We start from the raw sequence: 26,700 nt of genomic DNA on the forward strand, positions 1-26,700 counted from the left end.
AAAGAAAGAAAGAAAGAAAGAAAGAAAGAAAGAAAGAAAGAAAGAAAAGAAAATATAGTGATGGCATAGCCATAAAAAATAGTATTGTTCTTTTTGAAATATTTTTGGCATGTACATTTAAAAATTTTTTTTTAAATTTTCTTTCTTTTTTTTTGAGATGGAGTCTCGCTCTCTCGCCAGGCTGGAGTGCAGTGGCATGATCTCGGCTCACTGCAACCTCTGCCTCCTGGGTTCAAGTGATTCTTCTGCCTCAGCCTCCCGACTAGTTGGGACTACAGGTGCATGCCACCATGCCTGGCTAATTTTTGTATTTTTAGTAGAGACAGGGTTTCACCATATCAGTCAGGCTGGTCTTGAACTCCTGAACTCGTGATCTGCCTGCCTTGGCCTCCCAAAGTTCTGGGATTACAGGCATGACTACCGTGCCCAGCCTAAATCTTCTTATTTAGAGATGGGGTCTTGCTATGTTGCCCAGGCTGGTCTTGAACTTCTGGGCTCAAGCAATCCTCCTGCCTCTGCCTCTGGAGCAGCTGGTACTACAGGTACTGCACCTTGCAATATTCATTTCTTATGCATGCCGTTACTGTTATTTGCACAAGTGAGTTTTTTAAAATGATATTAAACTTGGATCTAACCTATTAGCTAGTTAGAAAATACATTAGAAAATAAACAAATTGTGGCTTTATTACTTATTAGTTAGATGTTATTGAACATATTACCTAACCTATCTGAACCAAGATTTCTCATTTTAAAATGGGAAAAATAACAACTACGATATGATGAATGAAATTCCTAGCAAGCTGCCTGGCATACACCAGGAGTCCAGCAAATTGCAGTTTCCCTATATACTGGAGTATTCATAAGGCAAACTTAAGATGACATTATCAGAGACACCAGGAGAGAAATCAGGGGCTGACTGTTTCCAGTTCCAGTTTTGTCTAATTTTTCTCAGGCCTCTGGAAAAACTATCCTCTTTTTGAATTCCTGCTCCACTGAGGTGAGATGAACAACCCAGGTATTTCTTGAGGGTAGATAATCCTAAGGCCTGTGTTTTTTCCCCACTTTCAGGGAAAATACTCCCAGACTATATATATATATATACACAGACACATACATATATATGTATTTATATATGTATGTATTTATATTATATATATACACATATATGTATACACACACATATACACACACACACACACACACATATATATATATATATTTTAACCAGTGTAAAAAGTCTTGGCAAGACCGGCTGCTCTAAGATAAATTTAGGGCCAGGTATGGCTTCTGGGAACATTTGTTTCATAAGCTAGGTGATCAACCACCAGTTACCTGCTGCAGGACATCTGGGTTTTGCTGCATAAAATGTAATAGTCTCTGACCAGCCTGGGTAGCCTCTCTGCATCGAAGTGGCTTCTTGCCCTCTTTTGCTATGTGCTTGAAGAGGTAAGTGACGATGTAGTCTAAACTGGTACAGCAGCTGGAGGAGACAACTGTATCTGTACAAAAAGTAAGTAAGAATTCATTTGCATTACTTAAGTTTTTGCTCCATTTGATTATATAACGGCTCCATTAAAAATAATTACTTTCTGATTTCAAAGTGCTTTTATCAAATTGCAAGTTCTTTGAGGGCAGGAATTTGTTTTTTTGAGAGAGAGTTTCATTATTGTCACCCAGGCTAGAGTGCAATGGCGTGGTCTCGGCTCACTGCAACCTCCGCCTCCTGGGTTTAAGCGATTCTCCTGCTTCAGCCTCCTGAGTAGCTGAGATTATAGGTGCACACCACCACACCCGGCTAATTTTTATATTTCTAGTAGAGATGGGGTTTCTCCATGTTGGCCAGACTGATCTTGAACTCCTGACCTCAGGTGATTCACCCACCTCGGCCTCCCAAAGTGCCGGGATTACAGGCGTGAGCCACCGTACCCGGCCAGGAATTTGTCTTATATAACTCTTTGAACCCAGTGTCTATTATAGGGTCTGGCCTAGAGATTCCTGGATTGATTAGGCAGATTTTCTCATCTGTGACCTTAACAACCTCTTTTCAGTTCAAGCAACTGTTTAGTAGGTATCTACTTAGTGCAAAGTGCTCTGTTTTACGGGAAACAGTGCTCTAACCTCATTCTGGTGTCAAAGAACTCATGGTTTAGTGTGCAAGTCACTGTAGCATAATGCTGTGTAAAAATGACAAATTGAGGATTTGAGGGAGGGATCACATTTAGATGGGGATCATGGAGAGTTTGGTGAAGGAAGCAGCACCTGATATGGGTTTCAAAAGATTATTCCAATTAGACATAAGGAAGGATACTTTTCAGGTAGAAGGATTAGCACAAGGCAACAATGTGGTAGGAAAGATAGGGATTTTGGAACCAGACAGTTCTGGTTTCAAGTCCCATCTTTGCCAATTACTTGCTGTGTTGCTGATTGGAAAGAGCTACTTCACTTTTTTTCACCATTTATAAAAGACCTTGCAGAGTTGAATGAGAAGAAAATGACAAGAAGTTCATTAGTAATAAAAACAGCTGACATTTATTAAGAGCTTACTATGAGTTACTGTGTTAACTGCTTTACATAAGTTATTATTTTTAATTCTCACACAGCACCATCATAGTTACTGTTATTATCTCCATTTACAGATGAGGACACTGAATTTTAGGGAGCTTAAGTGACTTGTCCATTGTCACACAGCTAGAAGACTGCACAGCCAAGGTATGAAAATAAACAAGAAGTTGGACTCTGGATCTGTACTCTTTTTGAAAATTTTATTGTATTTTTTATTTTTTTGTTTCAATAATTTTTGGGGAATAGGTGGTTTTTGGTTACATGAATAAGTTCCTTGGTGGTAGTTTCTGAGATTCTGGTGCACCCATCACCCAAGCAGTGTACACTCTACCCATTGTGTAGTCTTTTATCCTTCACCCCACTTACCTTCCTTCTACCTGAGTCCCCAAAGTCCACTGTATCATTCTCATGCCTTTGCGTCCTCATAGCTTAGCTCCCACTTATCAATGGGAACATATGACATTTGTTTTTTCTGGATCTGTATTCTTAACCACTACATTAAAACTAGGTAATAAGCAAAAATATATGTAAGCACCAAACACCTTTTTGTTGTTGTTGAGATAGGTTCTCACTCTGTCACCAAGGCTAGAGTGCAGTGGTGTGATCTTGGCTCACTGCAGCCTTGACCTCCTGAGCTCAACTGATCCTCCCACCTCAGCCTCCCAAGTAGCTGGGACTGTAGGTGTGCACCACCATGCCTGGCTACTTTTTGTATTTTTTGTAGAAGTAGGGTTTTGCATGTTGCTCAGGCTGGCCTTGAATTCCTGGGCTCAAGCGATCTGCTAGCCTCAGCCTCCCAAACTGCTGGGATTATAGACATGTGCTACCATGCCCAGGCTAGAACGCCTTCTTAAATCACAATGGGCACTCAAAACATGGCAGTAACTACTGGTTTGCCTCATGGTAAAAAGAGAAGGGTATATTCAAGAAGTAGAACTTTTGATTTCAGAGAGAGAATGTGTAGAGGATATGTAAGAGAAGGCTGACAGAGCAGGTGGAGGATCTTACTTGAGGGCATCCAATAGAGGAGTGTAACATTTATATTTAATATGAAAGGTAAATGGAAGTGTTATTGACAAGTAAGTGACATGACAGAGCAACCATTTATTATCTCCTTTGTACACTAAAATTATTAACTCATTTACTTGTAACAACTACTTTGTATAGTAAGAATAATTTGCATTTTAAATGAGAAAACTGAAGCTTAGAGATTAAGTTGCTTATCAAGAAGTCCACGGTTTTGAATCAGCATGACATCACCCACATTTTTTGGCTAACGACAACATTTGCACATGATCCCTGGGAGTTTATGATTAGTAAGAAAAACAGTTAACAAGAGCAACAATTAAAATGGTGAACAGGTAGACTCAGAAGAGGAGAAGTAGACTAAGAGAGTAGGGTTGGGAAGCAGATTATAAACTTCCTAAGGGAGTAGTTTCTCATTCATCTTATTCATCTCTGAGGTTCTGAGACATATGTATGTCTGACATAGATTACAGGTGAAATATCAGCAGAATTAATTAAAGAATGCGTAGCTAAAGGTAACCTCAGAAAGTTTTCTTAGAAGAAGGTCTTGAGTTGTGTTTAGTAATAATACCCAGCATTGATAAAACACTACAGTTTAAAAGCTCACATTTATCATTTTAGAGAGAAATGTCATGAAAAATAGAAAGAGGGAAGTTTTGGGGCAAGTTTTGAAGTACAGTCATATGCATTTAACACAGAGGAAAATGGTAGCTAATACAGGATCATGAGGGACGAGGAGTTGAATGGAGGTCTAAAAGACAGCCGTGGACTATAGTTCTGGAAAACTGTGGGATTACAAAGCTTTTAAGAAAGGAGCTTTTCCAAAGGTTGGTTAATGGATACAAAAGTATAGCCAGATAAGAGGATTAAGTTGTAGTGTTCTGTAGCACTAATAAGGTGACTATAATGAACAACTGGTTATATATTTTCAAGTAGCTAAAACAGTAGATTTTGAATGTTCCCAACACAAAGAAATGATAAATGTTTGCAGTGATGGATACCCTAAATGGTCATTACACAGTGTATACCTATATCAAATATCATATGGTACTCCATAAATATATGAAATTATCATGTGTCAATTAAAAATAATAAAAGCCAAAAATAGAGTTTCCCTCCTAAAGACATGGCATTTGATTAATCAAATAACTGATTAATTAACTAGTTAATTTATTCTTCATCTCTCCATATTAACTGGGTTACTTTGCAGAAAAGGCAGCTTTGGTTTTACAACTCTGGGATGTAGCATACTATAAGTCAAACCCAGACTTGTTGAGCCTGGTTACTTTTCTCTTTTCCTTCATATTTCTACATTTCAAGTACCAACCATGAAAGTACATGGATTAAGTAACTCTACATCTACAAAGATAAGCAGGAAGCAGATATGGTTCCCCTCACCAGTGAAGAGCAATATGCTATCAATCATATAAAAATTATAAAGACTTCACATAGATTTGGTGACCACATGCCATGCAGGTTACATTAAAAGGTTCCAATCTACTGAGTCAGCTGTGAAAAAGCCAGGTAAACACTTTAGACATGAAGATTGCAGCATATATCCTTGCAATAAAAGCAAGAAGAGCTTCCATTATGGTTGATTTATGGTTGAGGACTTTGAAAAAGATAAATGTTATTTCAGGGTAGATTTTAAAGTGTGGAATCATAAGAATCACAGGGCATTTGGTCAAAAACAGAATGAATGGTGGTGAAGACTATGTATAACTATTGGTTTTCTTTATTTGCAGCTCAAGATACTATGTGAGATTCAAATAATGATACTTTCCAGACTAAAAACATAGTCAGAAGTAATGAATTTTCATATTTTGTCCTAGTTCTTGGTGTTCAAAATATTTTAAAAGGGATTACATCTGTAATTTTGGAAATAATTTTTAAGCCTAATAGGCATTTTGTCCTCTCTAGCAACTTGTTGTTTGGCACTGAAAACAATTAAGTGCTCCTCTTCTCCTGGAACCAGTCTCCACAGGAAGCACATGCATCATTAACAGCCTACTGCTCACTAAGACCCATCATTGAAAGCTGTGCTGAAAAGTTAACTGTATAGGAAAGAATTGCTTAACTTGAGAGTCAGGAAGAATGAGGCTGAGCTGAAATCTGCCTTTAGCTCAAAACTTGTCACTACAACACAAAGGAGAATGAAGGTCTTAGAAAAATATAGTCTGAAGGGCAATTTCAGAGACAAAAGGCCTATTTGGGTGGGGCAGTGGTTTTGGAAATAGGTGAGTCTAGGTTTGAATCTATTATTTCCTAGATGTTTGACTTCTTGAGCTTCAGCTGTGCCTCTGTAAAATGTGCTTAATATTACCTGCTTTGTAAGGTTTGGCATTAAGTGTGCAAAAACTGTAACACAGCACCCAACACATAGAAGTTTTCCCCTTCCCATTTGTTTTCCTGGCTACTTCAATCCCTAAACACCAAAGCTTTCTTCTCTCTTTAGGTGTTTTGTCCTTTTTTTTTTTTTGGGTGGGGGGTGAAACTAATGTGTAAAATCTCGAAGTTCTAAATATTTCCTAAATGTGTCACTCCCATATTACATTCATACCACATGACATCCAATTCAATAATGTGTTCAAAATAACAACATATCCTCTTTTATTCTTTATATAAGTTTTATTAATAATGAACTTCATGGGAAATGATCTAGTCATTCCTAGTTGGTTCAACTTTTTGCTTGCCCTTACCTTTCCTTGTTTAGGCTTTTAGCCTACCCTTTACTTCTGCCTGAAATGCACCCATCCCTGCTACGACTAATCTTAAAGGTCTTCCTCCATCAGTTCTAAAATAGCTACATTTAGACACTCTCTATCCAACACCTCACTTTGTTTTTTAAATTTGTCACAAATTTATAGGGTACATGTGAAGTTTTGTTATAAGTATATAATGCTTTCTGATCAATATATGGTACTTAGGCTGTCTGTCACCTGACTACATTTTTGTTAACTATAGTCACCCTACTCTGCTATCAAACATTGAATTTATTCCTTCCATCTTACCATGTTTGTACCTTTAAACCTACTTCTCTTCATCCTCTCCCTTGCCCCTCACTCACCCTTTCGTCTCTGTTATCTGTTTCTTTCTTTTTTTTTGAGACAGTCTTGCTCTGTTGCCCAGGGTGAAGTGCAGTGATCTTGGCTCACTGCAGTCTCTGCCTCCTGGGTTCAAGCTATTCTTACTTCAGCCTCCCGAGTAGCTGCCACCACAGGTGTGTGTGCCACCATGCCCAGATAATTTTTTTTTTTTTTTGAGATGGAGTCTCACTGTGTCACCCAGGTTGGAGTGCAGTGGCATGATCTTGGCTTACTGCAACCCCTGGCTCCCCAGTTCAAGTGATTCTCCTGCCTCAGCCTCCCTAAGTAGCTGGGATTACAAGTGCCTGCCACCATGCCTGACTAATTTTTGTATTTTTAGTAGAGACAGGGTTTCACTATGTTGGCCAGGCTGGTCTCCTGACCTCAAGTGATCTGCCCACCTGGGTCTCCTAAAGTGCTGGGATTACAGGTGTGAGCCACTGTGCCCTACCTAATTTTTGTATTTATTTATTTATTTGAGTCAGAGTCTCGCTCTGTTGCCCAGGCTGGAGTGCAGTGGCGCAATCTCGGTTCATCGCAAACTCCACCTCCCAGGTTCAAGCCATTCTGCCGCAGCCTCCTGAGTAGCTGGGATTACAGGCATCTGCCATCACACCCAGTTAATTTTTGTACTTTTAGTAGAGATGGGTTTCACCATGTTGGCCAGGCTGGTCTCAAACTCCGGACCTCAAGTGATCCACCAACCTCAGCCTCCCGAAGTGCTGGGATTACAGGCGTGAGCCACCATGTCTGACCCTTGTTATCTATCTTTCCATTCTCTACCTCCATGTGATTAAAGTTTTGAGCTCCCACATACGAATGAGAATGTGTGGTATCTGTCTTTCTTTGCCTGGTTTATTTCAGTTAAGATAAAGACCTCCAGTTCCATTCATGTTGCTACAAAAGACATTATTTCATTCTTTTTTTAATGGCTGAACATTATTCCATTGTGTATATATACACATTTTCTTTATCCATTCATCTATTGATAGATACTTAGGTTGATTCTATGTCTTTGCTACTGCGAATACTGATGTAATAAACATATGAGTGAGGCATCCCTGTGATACACTGACTTATTTTCCTTTGGGTATACTCCCAGTAGTAGGACTGTTGGATTGAATAGTAATTCTATTTTTAGTTTTTTGAGAAATCTCCATACTGCTTTCCATAGTGGCTGTATTAGTTTACATTCCCACCAACAGTGTACGAGTTTCCTTTTCTCTGCATCCCTGACAACATCTGTTCTTTTTTGCCTTTTTAATAATATCCATTCTCATAGGGGTAAGATGGTATCTCACTGTGGTTTTGATTTGCATTTCTCTGATGATTAGTGATGTTGAACATTTTTTCACATACATCTTGGCTGTTTGTGTATCTTCTTTTGAGAAATGTCTATTCATGTCATTTGCCCAGTTTTAAAGGGAATTATTTGTTTTTTCCTATTGAATTGAGTTCCTTATATATTCTAGATATTGGTTCCCTGTTAGATGAATAGTTTATAAATATTCTCTCCCATTCAACAGATTGTCTGTTTACTTTGTTGGTTATTTATTTTGTGATTCAGAAGTTTTTAGTTTAAAGAAGTCCCATTTGTCTAATTTTTGTTTTTGTTGCTGTATTTTTGAGGTCTTTGTCATAAATTTTTTGCCTAGATCAATGTTCAGAAGAGTTTTCCCTAGGTTTTCTTCCAGCATTTTTTAACAGTTTTAGGCTTTAAGTCTTTAATCCATTTTGAGTTGATTTTTATATATGGTGAGACAGAGGTCCAGTTTCATTCTTCTGCATACGGCTATCCAATTTTTCCAGCACCATTTTATTGGAGAGACTGTCCTTTCTCCATTGTGTATTCTTGTCAGCTTTGTTGAAGATCAGTTGGCTGTAAGTATGTGACTTGATCTCTGGGCTCTCTATTCTGTTCCATTGGTCTGTGTCTATTTTCATACCAATATCATGTTGCTTTGGTTACTATAGCCTTGTAATATATTTTGAAGTCAGGTAATGCAATGCCTACAAGCTTAGTTCTGGTTGGTCAAGGTTACTTTGGCTCTTCAGGCTCTTTCATGGTTCCATATGAATTGTATGATTTTTAAAAAAATTCTGTGAAGAAGGATGGTATTTTGATAGGGATTGTATTGAATCTATACACTGCTTTGGGCAATATGGTCATTTTAACAATATTAATTCTTCCGACTCATGAGCATAGGATGTTTTTCCATTTATTTGTGTCATCTTCAACTTCTTTCATCAGTGTTTTGTAGTTTTCCTTGTAGAGATCTTTCACCTTCTCGGTTAAATGCATTCCTAGGTGTGTGTGTGTGTGTGTGTGTGTGTGTATTTATTTTTTGTTTTTTTTTTTATTTTTGAGATGGAGTTTTGCTCTTGTTGCCAAGGCTGGAGTGCAATGGAGTGATCTCGGCTCAATGCAACCTCCGTTTCCTGGGTTCAAGTGATTCTCCTGCCTCAGCCTCCTGAGTAGCTGGGATTACAGGCATGCGCCACCATGCCTGGCTAATTTTGTATTTTTAGTAGAGATGGGGTTTCTCCATGTTGGTCAGGCTGGTCTCGAACTCCTGACCTCAGGTGATCTGCCCACCTCAGCTTCCCAAAGTGTTGGGATTACAGGCGTGAGCCACTGTGCCTGGCTTCCCAGGTATTTTATAGCTATTGTAAATGGCACTGCCTACTTGATTTCATTCTCGGATAGATCATTATTGGTATATAGAAATACTATTGATTTTTGTACAATGATTTTCTATCCTGTAACTTTTGTGCATTCATTTATCAAATCTAAGTTTCCTGAAATCTTTAGGTTTTTCTGGATATAAGATCTATCATCAGCAAAGGACAATTTGACTTTCACTTTTCCAATCCGGATGCCTTTTATTTCTTCTCTTGCCTCACTGCTCTGGCTAGGACTTTTAGTACTATGTTGAATAAGAGTGGTGAAAATGGGAATCCTTGTCTTGTTTCAGTTCTTGAAGGGAATGTTTTCAACTTTTCCCCATTCAGTATGATTTTGGCTGTGGGTTTGTCATACGTGGCCTTTATTGGTTTGAAGTATGTCCCTTCTATGCCTAGTTTGTTGAGGGTTTTTATCATGAAGGATGCTGAATTTTATCAAATGGTTTTTCTGCATCTATTCAGATGATGATAAGGGTTTTTGTCCTTAATTTTGTTGATGTGATGTATCACATTTAATGATTTGTGTACGTTGAATTAACGTTCCATTCCTGGGATAAATCCCACTTGATCATTGTGTATGATCTTTTGGATATGCTGTTGGCTTTGATTAGCTAGCATTTTGTTGAGGATTTCTGCACCTATGTTCATACTGGCCTGTAGTTTTCTTTTTTTGTTGCGTCCTTGTCTGATATTGGTATCACGGTGATAGCGTCCTCATAGAATGGGTTAGGGAGAGTTCCCTCCTCCTCAATTTTTTGAAACAGTTTCAGGAGGACTGGTATTAGTTCTTCTTTGTATATTTGGTTTTGTATGTTTGTACATCTGGATTTGAATCCATCTGGTCTTGAGTTTTTTTTTTTTTTTGCTAGGATTTTTTTTTTTTTTAAATTACTGATTTGATCTCACTAGTTGTTATTGGTCTGTTCGGGTCTTCTATTTCTTCCTAGTTCAATCTCAGAACCTTGTATGTTTCCAGGAACTTATCCAATTTTTTCTAGGCTTTCTAGTTGGTGAGCATATCGTTGTTCATAACAGTCTCTGATGATCTTTCACATTTCTGTGGTATCAGTTGTAACGTCTCCTTTTTCATTTCTGATTTAATTTGGGTCTTTTCTTGGTTAGTCTAGCCAGTGGTTTACCTATTTTGTTTACCTTTTTGAAGAAGAACCAACTTTTTGTTGTGTTGATCCTTTGTATTTTTTATTTCTTAGTCTCTATTTCATTTAGTTCTGCTCTGATCTTTACTATTTCTTTTCTATTAGTAATTTTGGGTTTGGTTTTTCCTTGCTTTTCTAGCTCCCTGAGGGGCACTGAGAGATTGTTAATTTGTAATCTTTCCACTTTTTTGTATATTAGCATTTATTGCTATAAACTTCCTTCTTTTTTTCACAAGTAAACCAACTTTAATAGATATTATTTTGTATCTACATAGAGCCTTCTTCAAGAACCTTAAATTAAATGCTTTACAGACATTATCTCTAATGAATCCCCACAACAACCCTATGAGGTAGGTATTACTCCCATTTTAAAAGACAGGGAGACTGAAGCACAGAGAGGTTAAGTGACTTGCCCAAGTCACACAGTTAAATTTACTGAAGAGCCAGGACATGAGTGCTTTAGCCTCTCAGCTCCCACCTCATGATAGAATCTTTAATAAAAAGTGTTTTTAAGGAAAGTATCAAGACTAGTTATGTTATGAAAATGAGGTCTTTCTACTGCCATCAAGGAAAGAAAAAAACCCTATACTGATGGTTAGAGGCCACAAGACCCATATAATACAACATTTCCTTCTTTCCCTATTCCCAAGCCTCCTGGTTCCTGTCTTAAATAATCTTTTAAAGGTAAAATTTCCAAGACAGAAGCCATGTGACTTAAGAAGTGGGATTTAATTTAGAATATTTACTTTTAGTTAAAATAATTTATAGAATTTTTTATTCCAATATACAAAATATGGGACAGCCATCCCAACAATCATGTACATAGTTACATAGCAATCAGCCACCATTTACAACTTAAACCAGTCCCTCATTTTAATCACAACCAACATACAGCCACACAATGCCTTCTTCATGGGTCACTTTTCTTACTTACTATACCTGTATTTTTTCCCCCAACCCTGATCCTATATGTTTTACAAGTATATTGAGTTTTTGATAAACTTCAAAACATTTTACTTAGATCCAGCTGCATTACGAAGAAAAAGTAAATGTAAAACTGTCACCCCACAGTCCCTCCCTTGACAAATCATACTATGAAGTATGGTGTGATGTGAACAAAGTATGTGACTACCAGGAACTCAATACATATACTAGAACTTGCTTTAATATGAAATTTAACTTGGCTTTTACTGCATGTTTTTTTAATGCAAAAATGTAAAAACAAACCAACATAGTATTTCAATGCCGTACCTTTATGCAAATGACTTCATCTATCTTTCTTAAACATGTTGTGATATAGCTAATGTTAAAACTGACACAGCTTCACCTTCTTCTTTTTCTCTGTACTAAAAGCTGCAGAAATACAGCTTTAATTTCAAGACAATTTGGTTTAAGCCCTTAAAATAAAAAGCGTACCTCCACTTCTACTGCCCTGACTTTCCCCACATGGTTGATTGTGATTCTCTGTGGCATGTTGGTAGATCAGGCAGGCTTTATATAACTTGTAAAAAACCTCTCTAGCCAGGATAAGGCTTTATAAACTATCTTAAAGAGAAACTTGTCAAAATACTTTTGATATTTAGTACAAACACTAATTTCTTTTTTTTTTTTTTTGAGATGGAGTCTCATTCTGTTGCCCAGGCTGTAGTGCAGTGGCGCAATCTTGGCTCACTGCAAGCTCCACCTCCTGGGTTCACGCCATTCTCCTGCCTCAGCCTCCCGAGTAGCTGGAACTACAGGCGCCCGCCACCACGCCCAGCTAATTTTTTGTATTTTCAGTAGAGACAGGGTTTCACCGTGTTAGCCCAGATGGTCTCGATCTCTTGACCTCGTGATCCGCCCGTCTCGGCCTCCCAAAGTGCTGGGATTACAGGCGTGAGCCACCACGCCCGGCCACAAATACTAAATATTGTCTCCCAGCACATCTGTTTAAGCAGCCCAATTACCTAAGTGACCCTGTTAAAGGTCTGCTTATGGCACAAATAGGTGAAGTCATTTCCTGAGCCAAAAGATACAGATAATAAATGTTATAACAGCAGCAGACTAAAATATTCCTTTTTGTTGTTTGTTTTCCATAGTCAACAGTTTTAGCAAAAGAATTGTAGAAAATGACAGATTTTTTTTAAAAATTTACTGCCTGAAAAGAGTTTGATAAAGAACATCCAAGGCCTGATTGCTATTATTCTGAATATAACTTTTGATAATTTTCTGCAAGTTGCATTTGGCTACTGTCAGACAACTTACTGATGCATGGAAAAATGTCCGAAAAAACTGCAATGGTTTACATACATTTTATGTTACAAATATTACTTCTTAAAACCCCCAACAGAATTAAGTCTTAGCAAACACAAATTTTAATTTCTGAACACCCTTCCAGTAAGATTTGTAAAGGTAGGGGGAATGGGAGGAAGGACTTGTTTTTTCTATTCCTAGTCTACTTGATTAAAATTTAATCTTCAAAGGGTTTGTTTAGCTCACTATCCAGACTGCTAGGGTTATGATGAACATTATTACTTCTTTCCAGGGTAAAAAAATGACATCTGAAAATAACATAAATGCTATGACATGATTTTCCCAAGCATGACCTCAACTTGAAACATTAGAATATTTAAGAATTCTAAAGATTGGTATACTACCACTGCACCAGAATTTTTAATTATTCCAACAATCACAGGAATTTTTTTTTTTTTTTTTTGAGACCGAGTCTCGCTCTGTTGCCCAGGCTGGAGTGCAGTGGCACTCCAGGGGGCTCAATGTAACTTCTGTCCCCTGGGTTCCAGTGATTCTCCCACCTCAGCCTCCCAAATAGCTGGGACTACAGGAGCGTGCCACCATGCCTGGCTAATTTTTTGTATTTTTAGTAGAGACTGGGTTTCACCATGTTAGCCAGGGTGGTCTCAATCTCCTGACCTCGTGATCTGCCCACCTCGGCCTCCTAAAGCGTTGGGATTACAGGTGTGAGCCACCGCGCCTGGTCAGGAACTTTTTTTTATAGTTTTTTAATTTTATGAAACTAAAGCTGAAGAAAATAACCGATTTAGAAACCATAATAAAAGGACAAATATTTGGCCAGAGATATCAGTTCCTCCTGAAAAAGGATATTTACCTCCTCTCATTGCAGTTTTTCTCAAGGTATCTTACTGATTTCAGATAGAATTCAAAATTCACCTTAAAAATAGAAACAAACGAAAGGACTACTTAAACTGACATTAATTAATAAAAATATGCTCAAATTTACTGATAGAATCATGGGCACTTCATATAATACTTAGACTCTACCAGTTTTAAGTAAAATAAATAAGGAAAAAATTATGATTACAAAGCCAGTTTTTCCCCTTGGGGAAACAAAAAGCGACTTTTGACCAATTGCTCCCTACATATATTACTATAAGCTTCTTCAGAGAAGCAAAACATCTTTGTCTTCCTGACACTGGATTATCTAGCATGTTAGTTTTTACATCAGGAAGGCAACTGCAAGAGTTGGGCCCAAAAGTATTTCTGGTTTACTCTTGAAAAGACCACCGAATATGCTTCTATACACACTGAACCAGGCAAATTTATGCAGTGTGTTCAACATCATCTCCTTATCAATACAGCACAGATTCCGATTCTTTCTACTGCACCCCCAAGGAATTCACAGCATTATTGGTACAATTAATAAAGAGAAAATGCGTGTCAATGACTGGAAGGCTGTTTTACAAGAGGAGCTGGTATCTCTGATTTCACCTCCTTGTTGAATGGAACTGTACAGACAGCATGATACCTGAGCAAATAAATGAACTACCATGATTGGAAGGGCTTGTCAATCCATCGTCTTTGCTTTATCATGTGCAAAGTGTGCTACTGCCCCCTGAGCTTCCTGCATTTCTCTTTTCTTGAAAAATCAGTGCTTGATCCTTTCCAAAATAACCAGAGAAGAAATGAGGCAGAAAGTATCTCTTTATCATGGTTCCCCCTCAGGCCCGAGACTGATAGAAAAGGATGTAACCAGACTCAGAGTTCTTTGAGATATCTGATGTCAGTCCACAGACTTCTTCAATAGCTTGTACATCTATTTTTTCTACAATGTCATCATCAAATAAACAACCAAAAATCATGACTCTTAACTATCGCAATATAATGGCCTCAATTAGGGATCAATGCTGACAATGAGGCTGCACACACCTCCATACTTTCATATGAAGCAAATCTACAAATAAGTCTTCCACAGTGAACCACAACAGCAACAAGGTCGTACGTTCTGTCTGGATTGGTGGTGTCACCTGAAGTGTTAAATAGATGAAGTTTTAAAGGAAAAACTACCTGGTAAGAGAGTTTTGTATATCGATGAAGTTGATCCATATATTTAAATTTCTTCAGGTGTAGAGCTAGAATCATGGGCAGTTTAACTTTCATCTGTTTGTGTGCTTCCTGTTTGCCGTGACACTCTTCACAGTAATACTTGTATTCACTGCATAGAGTTTTTGTGTTGCTGAAAGCCCTTAAGCAGTGAGTAATTGATGTATTTTGTTCCACGTTAACAGAAGTTCTAAAAAATCTTCATCTTTACTAGTTTCACAAGTAAGACATCTGGTTTCACTAGTTAATGTTCCCTGAAAAAAATCTCATGAACCCACGTTGGGTCTAGGGTTCTGTCATTATTTTCATTATTAATATTACCATTAGGTAGGCGACCATTTTGTTTTTCCTGCTTTCTCTCTTCTTGTAAAATATCAGCAATTGCATTTAGTAGGTAATTTAAGAACTCATGGGCATCTTGTTGCATGCAGTTGTCAAAAAGCTCATTTTCTTTCTATAATCTTGTGATGAACTTCTTAGGAGGTATTACTCCAACCTTTTTCTTCTGAGTGGCTATGCTATGCAAGAAATCTGCTAAGCATGTAAGAAGGATCTCCTTTTTCCTAGGTTGACTCTTATATGCAAGAACTTTTTCACGAAATGGACGACAAAAATAAAGTGCTTGAAGAACTGAATTGGAGTAGCAGGTATTCCCCAAACTGACTAATCCAAAATAGTGCTCATTGACCGGAAACTGTTCTGGACCAATCTTTTTCTAATGCTGAAGCACTGGCGCTCATGGTACAGATGGAGGTCAATTTGGAGACTGTCATTAGTTTTTCCATCTGGCCAGCGCCAACTTCCACCCAATCACAGTGGCGGGGCGGGCGCAGAAGGAGGGGAGCCAGGAAGCCAGCTCACACCGCAGCCCCGCCCACCGATCCCGCCGGGCCGCTGCTGCCGTCGTTGCTACAGGCGCTCAGGCCTATAAACTTACCTCTTAGCACTGCTTTTGCTATATCCCACAGGTTTTGGTATGCTGTGTTTCCATTTTCATTTGTTTCAACAAGTTTTTTTAAATTTCCACTATAATTTTTCATTGACCCAATGATTATTTGGGAGCGAGTTGTTTAATTTCCATTTATTTGTATAGTTTCCAAGTTCCTCTTGGTATTGATTTCTGGTTTTATTCCATTGTGGTCTGAGAAGATACCGGATATGATTTCAATTTTTAAAAATTTGTTGGGCTGGGTGTGGTGGCTCATGCCTGTAATTCCAGCACTTTGAGAGGCCAACCAAGGTGAGCAGATTGCTTGAGCCCAGGAGTTTGAGACCAGCCTGGACAACAAAGCAAAAACTCGTCTCTAAAAAAAAAAAGTTGGGCCTGGTGGCACATGCCTGTAGTCCCAGCTACTTGGGAGGCTAAGGCAGGAGAATTGCTTGAGCTTGGGAACTCAAGGCTGCAGTGAGCCATGACCATGCCACTGTGCTCCAGCTTGGGTGACAAAGTGAGACCCTGTCTCTAAAAAAAATTTTTGTTGAGACCTGTTTTGTGGCTTAACATATGGTTTATCCTAGAGAATGCTCCATGCTCCGATGAAAAGAATGTATATTCTGTAGTTGAGTAGATTCTGTAGCTCTGTTAGGTCCATCTGGTCTAAAGTCCAATTTAAATGCAAAGTGTCTTTGTTGACATTCTGTCTAGATGATGTTTAATGCTGAGAGTGGGACGTTGAAGTCCTCCACTAGTATTATATTGTAGTGTCTCTCTTCAAATTTAGTCATTTTAGAAATCCAGGTGTTCCAGTGTTGGGTACACACCTGTTGAGAACTGTTATATCCTCTTGCTGGATTGATCCCTTTATCATTATATAATGATCTTCTTTGTCTTTTTCCCCCTTTTGTTCTTGATGTAAAGTCTGTTTTATCTGATAAAAGGGTAGCTATTCCTGTTCACTTTTGGTTTTTGTTGTGTGGATTATCTTTTTCCATCTCTTTACTTTCACTCTATATGTGTTGACTGCTAAGGTGAGTTTCTTGTAAGCAGTATATAGTTCGATCAAGTTTTTTTTCTAATTCATTCAGTCATTATATATCTTTTTAACTAGATAATTTAATCCATTTATGTTCAAGGCTATTACTGGTATGTGAAAGTTTGTTCCTGTCATATTGTTAATTGTTTTCTGGTTGTTTTACATATTCTTTTTTCCTGTCTTTTTCTCTTACTAATTGTTGTGGTTTGGTGAATTTCTGTAGTGGTACCATTTTAGTCCTTTCTTCTCTTTGTGTGATTGCTTAACCAGTGAATTTTATACTCTTGTGTGTTTTCATGATGGTAAATGTCATCCTTTGTTTTCAGGTTTAGGACTCCCTTGAGCATTTCTTGTGGCTGCAGTCTAGTGGTAGCAAACAAATTCCCTTAGCATTTGCTTCTCTTGTAAAGACTTTATTTCTCCTTCATTTACAAAGGTTAATTTTACTGGATATAGTATTCTTGGCCAGTTTTTCTTTCTGTACTTTGAATATATCATTCCATTGTCTTCTGGCCTGTAAAGCTTCTGCTGAGAAATCTACTGTTAGCCTGATGGGGTTCCTTTTATAAGTAACTACATGCTTTTCTTTTGCAGTTTTAAGGATTTGCTCTTTAAGTTTTACTTTAGATATTCTGACTATAATGTACCATGGAAAAGACCCTTCTGCATTGTGTCTTCCTAGGGATCACTGAGTTTCCTGTATGTGAATGTCTACATTTCTTGTAATAAATGGAAAATTTTCTTCTATTATTTCTGTAAATGGGCTTTCTAATCCTTTGTCTCTTTAATCTCATGGATGCTGGCAATTTGAATATTCAGTCACTTTATGTTGTTTCATATGTCATGAAGGCTTTGTTCATTCTTTCTTATTCTTTCAAAATTTTTTTGTTTGACTGGATTTGAAAAAGTCCTGTCTTCAAGTTCTGAGATTTTCTTCTGCCTTATCTAGCTTATTGTTGAAGCTTTCAAATGTATTTTGTATTTCCCTCAATGAATTCTTCAGTTCCAGAATTTCTATTTATTTATTTTTTTTAAATCTCTTTGGTAATGTTCTCATTCATATCCTGAATTATATTTGTATTGTTTTTCAGATTTCTCTTATAATACACTGAGCTGCTTTAAAATCAGCATTTTGAATTCTTTATCTGGTATTTTGAAAATTTCTTTTTGAGTAAGATCTATTGCTGGAGAATTACTGTGTTCCTTGGACGGTGTCATATTTTCTTGCTTTTTCATGTTTCCTGTGGCCTTATGTTGATATCTGCCCATCCAGTTTAACAGTCATTTTTTCTTACTTTTGAATTTACTTTCATAGGGGAGGCATTTTTCCTGAAGAAGTATCTGTGGTATTGGTTGGGTAGGGCACTTTGGCTCTGATTCTGGATGTATGCAGTAGTGTAGTGTGTAATATTATTTCTTTGGCTGTAAGTAGAATTAGTGCTGTCTATAATTTTCTTGGAGGGTTAGGGTGCAGTTATTAGTGGAAGCTGTGGCAAATTTGTGCTGGGAGCTGGGAAGCCAGGTAGGTCTCAGTCTTCAGGCCCTAGTCCTGACAATGGTGGGATGAATGTGCCTGTCTTTGTGCCCCAGGGTGGTACAGGCTGGCACTTGTGTTGGCAGTTACGAGCAAGCTGATTCTTGGACCTCCAGGTGGCTTGCACATATGCTGGTAGCAGCAGCGGTGGGCTGGGTGGGCGAGCAGATTCTAGGGTCCTTGGGTGGCCCATATAGCATGGGTGATGGAAGTAGGAGTGGCAGGATGACCCTCTGGGTCTTGAGTGGTGCAGGCTGGGTGAGTGCAGCTCTCTGGGTGGACACCGGGGAATGTCAGCAGAAATTCTCAGGACGTGGAGATACAAGGGCTGTGGTTACCAGGGTCAGATGCAGTCCTGTGATGGCTGCACTCCTCAAATGGTACCCTGCTGTACCTGTTCAGGTCTAGAAGGGTGAGTGACCCAGCACAAGTTCCCTGGCTGGTGCAATGCCTTTATAGGGTCTTCAAATCACTGTTCATGCTAATGTTAAGAGTTCATAAGGGTAGAAAAGCTTTCATGTGATTAGGATTGCAGTAGTCTGTGGCAGGCATATGGACTGCCTAAGTTCTCTCATTTACCCTTTTCTCTGCAATACTGAGCCTCTCTGGGCTTCTGGCCAATCTTGGCTGAGCTGGCTGCTTGCTTCCTTCTCTTTCTGTGCCTTGAATGTTTCCTGTGAGTTCTTTATAGGACTCTAGTCTTCTCTTCTAGATGTTCTATTCGAGGTATAAGATTATCTATTCATAATTATGGTTCTTCCTTCAGGAGAGAGCAGGTGTCTAATGTCTTCAGTCAGCCATCTTGACTTATTCTTTTTCCACCACCCAATTTTAATTCTTTGTTTAGTGCATATGACTTGATTTTTTTTTTGGTATGTGTATTTGCTTGTTCAATTATTGCTTGTCTCTTCCCACTAGAATGCAAGCTTTCATGTGAGCAGAAATCTTATCTGTCTTATTCCCTTCAGTACTGCCAAGGTTTAGAAAGGTACTTGGTATATAGTATATGCACAACTGATGATTACTGAATGAAGGAATTCAGAGCCATCAGTACGAGCAGCTTTTTAAAGACACTGTACTTGGTGTCTGTGTATAAGAGTTTGGGGTTAGGGTGGGCAGAGAATGGATGGATGATTAAAAAGATAGCATGAAATTAAAAATGCTAATGAATGAAATTAACCAAAATTTTTAAATCATTTTCGGAATATTAGGCAAGTCATCACTCTATCACTGATTCAACTTTTCTGTACCTCCTCATTTTTTCCATCAAGGCAACAACAGAAATGAAACCTGCCTATAATCCAAACAATACCAATAAATTCCTCTTTTTAAAATATATAATTGTTGGGAAAGGAAAAATCCAAGTGGTTACTTTCAACATTCTAAATAGTCCCCTTTCTTAATGACACAGGGCCCAACTCACTTGCCAGAGTTATCCAGTGGTTACAATGTGAATTTGCAACAATACAAGAGGCTGAAGATAAAACCACCAATATGTACAAAGAAAATAATCTCTACCAGGCCTCTAGCTGTCAAAGCTGTGACCTTTATCAGGTAGATCTAGCAGGGTAGTGTGCTCAGGAAGAATGGGTTTTAGAGTTTGAATGACTCCTAGGTCATTCACTTATTAGTTTTATGATCTTAGGCAAATTGTTTCACCTCTCTGAGCCACAGCTTACCTCATTTGTACAATGAAAATAATATTACCTAATTAATGCATTCAGTAAATATTTATTGAGCACTTACTATAATGCTAGGAACTGGAAGTAAAGTAGTAATAGACTGTTCCTGCCCTTCAGAAACTTACAAGTAGAAAGTAAGAATAAAATAGAAAATAAGAATAAAGAGTGCTCTTAGAGTACCTAACCTGCTTTTGGTACACAAATGGTTCTGAGAATGAAAACAGTCAAGTATCCACATGAATCCACATGTCACCTATGACAGCAGCAGGCACAGAGTATGTGCCCATGGTCACACAAGTAGTAAGTGGCAGTGCTGGGACTTAAATCCAAGTTCAGTATTCCCTTCATAATGCCACTTTGTCAAGACGCCCTTGAGAGTCTGTTAAAATGCAGATTCTAAGTCTTAACAAGATCACATGTCGAAAATAACATAGCTACCTGCAACTAATTCAAAATCTTCAAGTATTACTATGATGTGAGATAAAAGAATGTCAACCTAAACTGTAATAATAGAAGACAGAATTTCTTCTTATTCCATGAAGAATTAACTGCTATGAGAATTTGCCCTCCTGCCAAACAACTAGAAAACAGGACAAATTATACGAAACAATGGTTTTCAATTATTGTACAACAAGCAGTACAGGACCATTAAACTAGTGAGGAGGAAAACAATTGCTCAAGCTTATTGCCCAAAGCAGTTTCCAGATTGCAGGCTAGTAAGGGAAAACCCAAACAAAGCCAAGCAGTCTCACTGAGTTGGAGAATAAAAGGTTGAAATCTGGGAAGGCTAAAGCAGCTAAAACTTGTAATACAGAGTACCAGAGTGTGGGACCTATGTAAGAGAGTTCTACAGATCTCCAGGGGAGTCCTCTCCAGTGTTTGTCTGAACAGTGACCTATAAAAGTATGAGAAGAGGCCAGGCGCAGTGGCTCATGCCTATAATCCCAGTACTTTGGGAGATCACTTGAGGTCAGGAGTTTGAGACCAGCCTGGCCAACAAGGTGAAACCCCGTCTCTACTAAAAATACAAAACAATTAGTTGGGCGTGGTGGCAAATGCCTGTAATCCTAGGTACTTGGGAGGAGGAGGCTACAGTGATCCAGGATCACGCCACTGCACTCCAGCCTGGGTGACGGAGAGAGACTCCATCTAAAAAAAAAAAAAAAGTATGAGAAGAAACTCCCAAGGCTGGGGAAAGAACCACTGAAAAGCAATAGGCCAAATAATTCTTGAAGATTACAAGCTGGAAATCATTTGTGGAGGAACTTCATAGCACATGGAGCACTGCAGTGTCCTCACAGGGATAACACTTTAGTGGTGGGGCCCAATTACTCCAAAATAAGAGTTGCCATCTGATCTCAAATGAGTCAAACTGATCCAAAAGTTATTCAACTGCAGGATAGAATAAAATCCACATTAAGAAAATCAAAATTGGCCGAGTGTGGTAGCTCATGCCTATAATCCCAGCACTTAGAGAGGCTGAGGTGAGAGGATTACCCAAGGTCAGGAGTTTGAGACCAGCTTGAGGTCTCTAGACATGGAGAAACCCTGTCTCTACTAAAAATACAGAATTAGCTGGGCGTGGTAGTGCATGCCTGTAATCCCAGCTACTCGGGAGGCTGAGGCAGGAGAAACACTTGAACCCGGGAGACGGAGGTTGCAGTGAGCCGACCGCTGTTGCACTCCAGCCTGGGCAACAAGAGCGAAACTCTGTCTCCAAAAAATAAAAACCAAAATCTAGCACAGAAAATTCAAAATGTAAAATTCATGATGTCTGGCACACATTCAAAAATAACAAGTTATATTAAGAATGAAAAAAACATGACCCATAAGGAGAAAAATCCATAGAAACAGATCCAGAAATCACATCAGTAGACAAGGACCTTAAAACAGCTATTAAAAATCTTTTGGTTTTTGGAGACGGAGTCTTGCTTTGTCGCCCAGGCTGGAGTGTAGTGGCATGATCTTGACTCACTGCAAGCTCTGCCTCCCGGGTTCATGCCATTCTCCTGCCTCAGCCTCCTGGGTAGCTGGGACTACAGGTGCCCACTACCAGGCCTGGCTAATTTTGTTTTTGTATTTTTAGTAGAGACAGGGTTTCACTGTGTTAGCCAGGATGGTCTCAATCTCCTGACCTTGTGATCTGCCTGCCTTGGCCTCCCAAAGTGCTGGGATTACAGGCGTGAGCCACCGCACCTGGCCTATTATAACTCTTATACATATGATCAATGTTAAAAAAACATAAACCTGATGAGGAGAAAATGGAAAATATTTAAAAATTCAATATTAAAATATTGAAGTCCAGGCATGGTGGTTCACGCCTGTAATTCCAGCGCTTTGGGAGGCTGAGGTGGGCAGATCATTTGAGGTCAGGAGTTCAAGACCAGCCTGGCCAACATGGCAAAACCTTATCTCTACTAAAAATACGAAAATTAGCTGGGTATGGTGGCGCAAGCCTGTAATTTCAGCTACTCGGGAGGCTGAGGCACAAGAATTGCTTGAACCTGGGAGGTGGAGGTTGCAGTGAGATGAGATCATATCACTGCGCTCCAGTCTGGCCAACAGAGTGAGACTCTGTCTTAAATAATAATAATAATAATTCTAGAGAATAAAAATATAATATCTGAAATGAAAACAAATGCAGTTCTTTTTTTTTTTTTTTGAGATGGAGTTTTGCTCTTGTTGCCCAGGCTGGAGTGCAATGGCGCCATCTTGGCTTATTGTAACCTCAGCGATTCTCCTGCCTTGGCCTCCCGAGTAGTTGGGACTACAGGCAACTGCCACCACCCCTGGCTAATGTTTTGTATTTTCAGTAGAGACAGGGTTTCACCATGTTGGTCAACCTAGGCTTGAATTCCTGACCTCAGGTAATCCACCCGCCTTGGCCTCCCAAAGTGCTAGAATTACAGGCACGAGCCACCGTGCTCAGCTAAAATCTTTTTTTTTTTTTTGAGACAGAATTTCATTCTTGTTGTCCAGGCTGAGTGCAATGGTGCAGTAAGTCTCAGCTCACTGCAACCTATGCCTCCTGGGTGCATCTGGGTGCATGTGATTCTCCTGCCTCAGCCTCCTGAGTAGTTGGGATTATAGGCGCCCACCATCAGGCCTGGCTAACTTTTTTTTCATTATTAGTAGAGATGGGGCTTCACCATGTTGGCCAGGCTGGTCTTGAACTCTTGACCTAAGGTGATCCACCCGCCTCAGCCTCCCAAAGTGCTGGGATTACAGGCTGAGCCACTGCGCCCAGCCCCAAATACAGTATTAATAGAAGATTAGGTATCACAGAAGAAAAGATTAGTCAACTTGAAGATTCTACTTCACACCCAATGTCATGGGTAAGATGAAAAAGACATTAATAATGTTGGCAAGTATACAGAGCAACTGGAATCCTCATATACTGTTGTTGACAGCAAAATGCTGTCACTGTCACTCTGGGAAACAGTTTGTTAGTTTCTTATATGTTAAAAAAACACTTAGCATATAACCTAGAAATCCCACTTCTAGGTATGTACCCAAGAGAAATTAAAAAAATTTATCTACATAAATACTTGTATAGGAATGTTCATAATAGCTGTATTTAAAATAGTCAAATAATGAAAGCAACCCAAATGTCCATCAGCTGGTGAATAAACAAACTAATAATCCATACAATGGAATAATACTCAGCAACAGAAAGGAATAAACTAATTGATTTTCAAAATAATGTGAATGAATCTCAAAGTCACTATGCTAAATGAAAGAAGCCAGACACAAATAACGTCATATTATATAATTCCACTTATATGTAGTTCTGGAAAAGGCAAACTATTGTGAGAGAAAGCAGGCATTAGTTCCCTGGGGTGAGAGGTAGGGGGAAGGGATTGATTAGAAGGAGGAAAAAAGAGCTTTTAGTGGTGATGAAAATGTACTACACATTGGTCGCGGTGGCTATGTTTGTGTACATGTACACATTTGTACAAGGACTCATTGGACTGTCCACTTAAAATCAGTGAATTTTATTATATGTAAATTATACCTCAGTAAAGCTGATGAAAACATAACTGACTATGTATCAAAATATGAAGAAATACATTTTTCCCACTTGCAAGTAATGGTTATAAAATAATCTTTCAGTTTGGGTTCACAATACCTTTTTCCCCCTTTGTAGGATGATAGTCTCAATAATCACATACATTAAAAGCCCATAATCAAGTTTTTCCTATGGAAACAACGTCCTCTATGATCCTTACCAAGAGTAGTGAGTCCCTCTGAGATAGATGTGAGAACATACATGAGTACAGGAGGCTCTAAGTTGATGACGAAGCTCATGTGGTCCTGAGTGAGACATTCCAGGAGTGGATAGTAAGACTGGCTCAGTTTCCGGTATTGCTACAAGACAGAGACATACTAAATGTCAAACCACAGGGAAGAAAAATACATGTTACAGTCCAGTGAAAATTGTCATTTATAATAGTGGAAATTGTAAACTTATTTAAACACAAGGTCAATAAATATATAGAGCAAATGATATAATGAGTCCCAATCCAGCATTTAAAGGGGTTCTGATAGGAATCTCTTGATCTCTTTACCTTACATGGTTCGCACTTAAAAGTAAAATCCCTGCAATATGACATTTAGAAGACTGTGTGAATTATTTTTCTGGATTGGAATACTTAACACTGAACAGTGCTTAACAGTGGCTAGGAAACCTTTTTTTGGTTGTTTTTTTAAACACAAAGACATTTGCTGTTATAATGGGATTTGGCACCATAGTCTGTTGTATTAATATAATGCTAATCCATCTAACTAAATAATAATTTGGTAAAGGGCTTAATATTTACCATACACTACAGGCAAAAGATAAGTGCATGAGAAAGATACCTGAAAAATCTCAAATGCAATCCAAACCAGTATCAAAGAAACACACTTGCATGATAAATTAGAGAAGCTGGGCATGGAGGTTCATGCTGGTAATTCCAGCTACTTGGGAGGCTGAGGCAGGAGAATTGCTTAAGCCCAGGAGTCTAAGAACAGCCTGGGCAACACAGCAAGACCCCACCTCTAAAAAAAAAGAAAAAAAAAAAAGAGAGAAACCAGAGGAGCATTTCTTAAAGTGACGTTAAGACCAACTCAATAGGAATCACTTGGGGCGCTTGCCAAAAATGCAGTTGCCTGATTCCCACTTCAGACTCACTAAATGACAAGCTCTAGTTTAGGCCCTGAAATGTACATTTTTAACACACAAGTTAAGAGAATCTTATGCACCCTCAAGTTTGAGAATTACTGGATTGAAGGTTTGCTTGACTATTAGAATAAAAAAATTAGAGAAAAATTCTTGGAACCATACCAGTTGTCTTGGTGGATTTTAACTGTAGTGAAGTAACTCTTCGATGAGGGGATATTAACATATGGCTGATGTGACTCAAGTTTCTATTTTGTAATTTCTGTCTAACAGACATATACTTCAATGATCATTCCATTCTACTATAAGGAAGGTTAATAACTTTGGCTTGAGATGTGGCCATTCGAAGATTAGTTTATAAAGGTGGAAGATGATGGACTAGCCCACTAGGAGATCAAGGAGCATTTCTTACACAGGTTGACTAACAAAGGCCTTCCAGATTTTACTCGTAAACTTGGGCGGGAGCAGGTGGGAAAGCCTGAACGAAGCCTGAGCATGATTTGGCTATGTTACTTAAGTAATTACTGCGACTACATTGGGCACATATTGGCTTCTGTATAATCAGGCAGAGATGTTAAAAAAAAAAAACAACCACTATAGTTTTCCAAATTCTGTAAGTTAGATCAAGTATGCTGTCTTAAAACATAAAATGTTCTAGGCTAACTCCCTGGACTTCATTATAACACTTCCAGGCCTGTGGTGGTATTACTTCACATTTCATACAAAGACTCCCATGATGCATGATTGCTTACTAGCAAGTCACTGTGGGACACTGACAGCAGCATTTTGACAAAGGCCTGGAGTACATTGTCAAAATGGTTGTCCCCATACAACTTGAAGACGCCAAAGCTGACATAATTTCCACACAAGGCAGACTTGAGAGCTGAATAGCAGATGGAGATGCCCTTGAGTTTCATTGGATAAATCTGATCTTTTGAGAGGCTCCCAAGGGACAGGATCTGATTACCTGTTTTAGGGTAAAAGCAGAAAGAGAAAGTGACATAAGTAGATGTCATTCAAAGCAGTTATGGGACACACTATTTAACATTCTTACTTTACTGCGAATGTTCACTTCCTCCCAGCATATTTTTAAGAATTTTTTTTATTCATTGTAATAAAAAATATAAATACATATGGCAATTTACCTGGAAGTACAAAAGGCCCAAGGAAAAATCAATCAAGGATATTGGAAAAGTGCTATATTTTTATCTGCATGGTAATTACACAGATGTATACACAGATACGTGAAAATTCATTAAGTTGTACTCTTAAGATTAGTTCATTGGCCGGGTGTCATGGCTCACGCCTGTAATCCCAGCACTTTGGGAGGCCAAGGTGGGCGGATCATGAGGTCAGGAGATTGAGACCATCCTGGCTAACATGGTAAAACCCCGTCTCTACTAAAAATACAAAAAATTAGCCGAGCGTGGTGGCGGGCGCCTGTAGTCCCAGCTACTTGGGAGGCTTAGGTGGGAGAATGGCGTGAACCCGGGAGG

The 26,700-nt window shown here is 38.7% G+C and overlaps 1 protein-coding gene and 1 pseudogene across 1 annotated transcript in view; both read right to left on the reverse strand.

Annotated features, from left to right (window-relative positions):
* The window catches only part of RANBP17 (RAN binding protein 17), a 428,276-nt gene that overhangs the window by 33,275 nt on the left and 368,301 nt on the right, over nucleotides 1–26,700 (reverse strand). The window contains exons 23-25 of the mRNA XM_023218928.3: nucleotides 25,957–26,171; nucleotides 24,273–24,411; nucleotides 1,333–1,499 (exon numbers count right to left, since the gene is read on the reverse strand). Coding sequence (XP_023074696.1) covers nucleotides 1,333–1,499; nucleotides 24,273–24,411; nucleotides 25,957–26,171 — 521 coding nt within the window. The remainder of the gene's footprint in view (nucleotides 1–1,332; nucleotides 1,500–24,272; nucleotides 24,412–25,956; nucleotides 26,172–26,700) is intronic.
* LOC111547112 lies at nucleotides 14,473–15,639 on the reverse strand (annotated as a pseudogene).

This window comes from Piliocolobus tephrosceles, chromosome 4, assembly GCF_002776525.5.
Source record: "Piliocolobus tephrosceles isolate RC106 chromosome 4, ASM277652v3, whole genome shotgun sequence".
Classification (NCBI taxonomy): Eukaryota; Metazoa; Chordata; class Mammalia; order Primates; family Cercopithecidae; genus Piliocolobus; species Piliocolobus tephrosceles.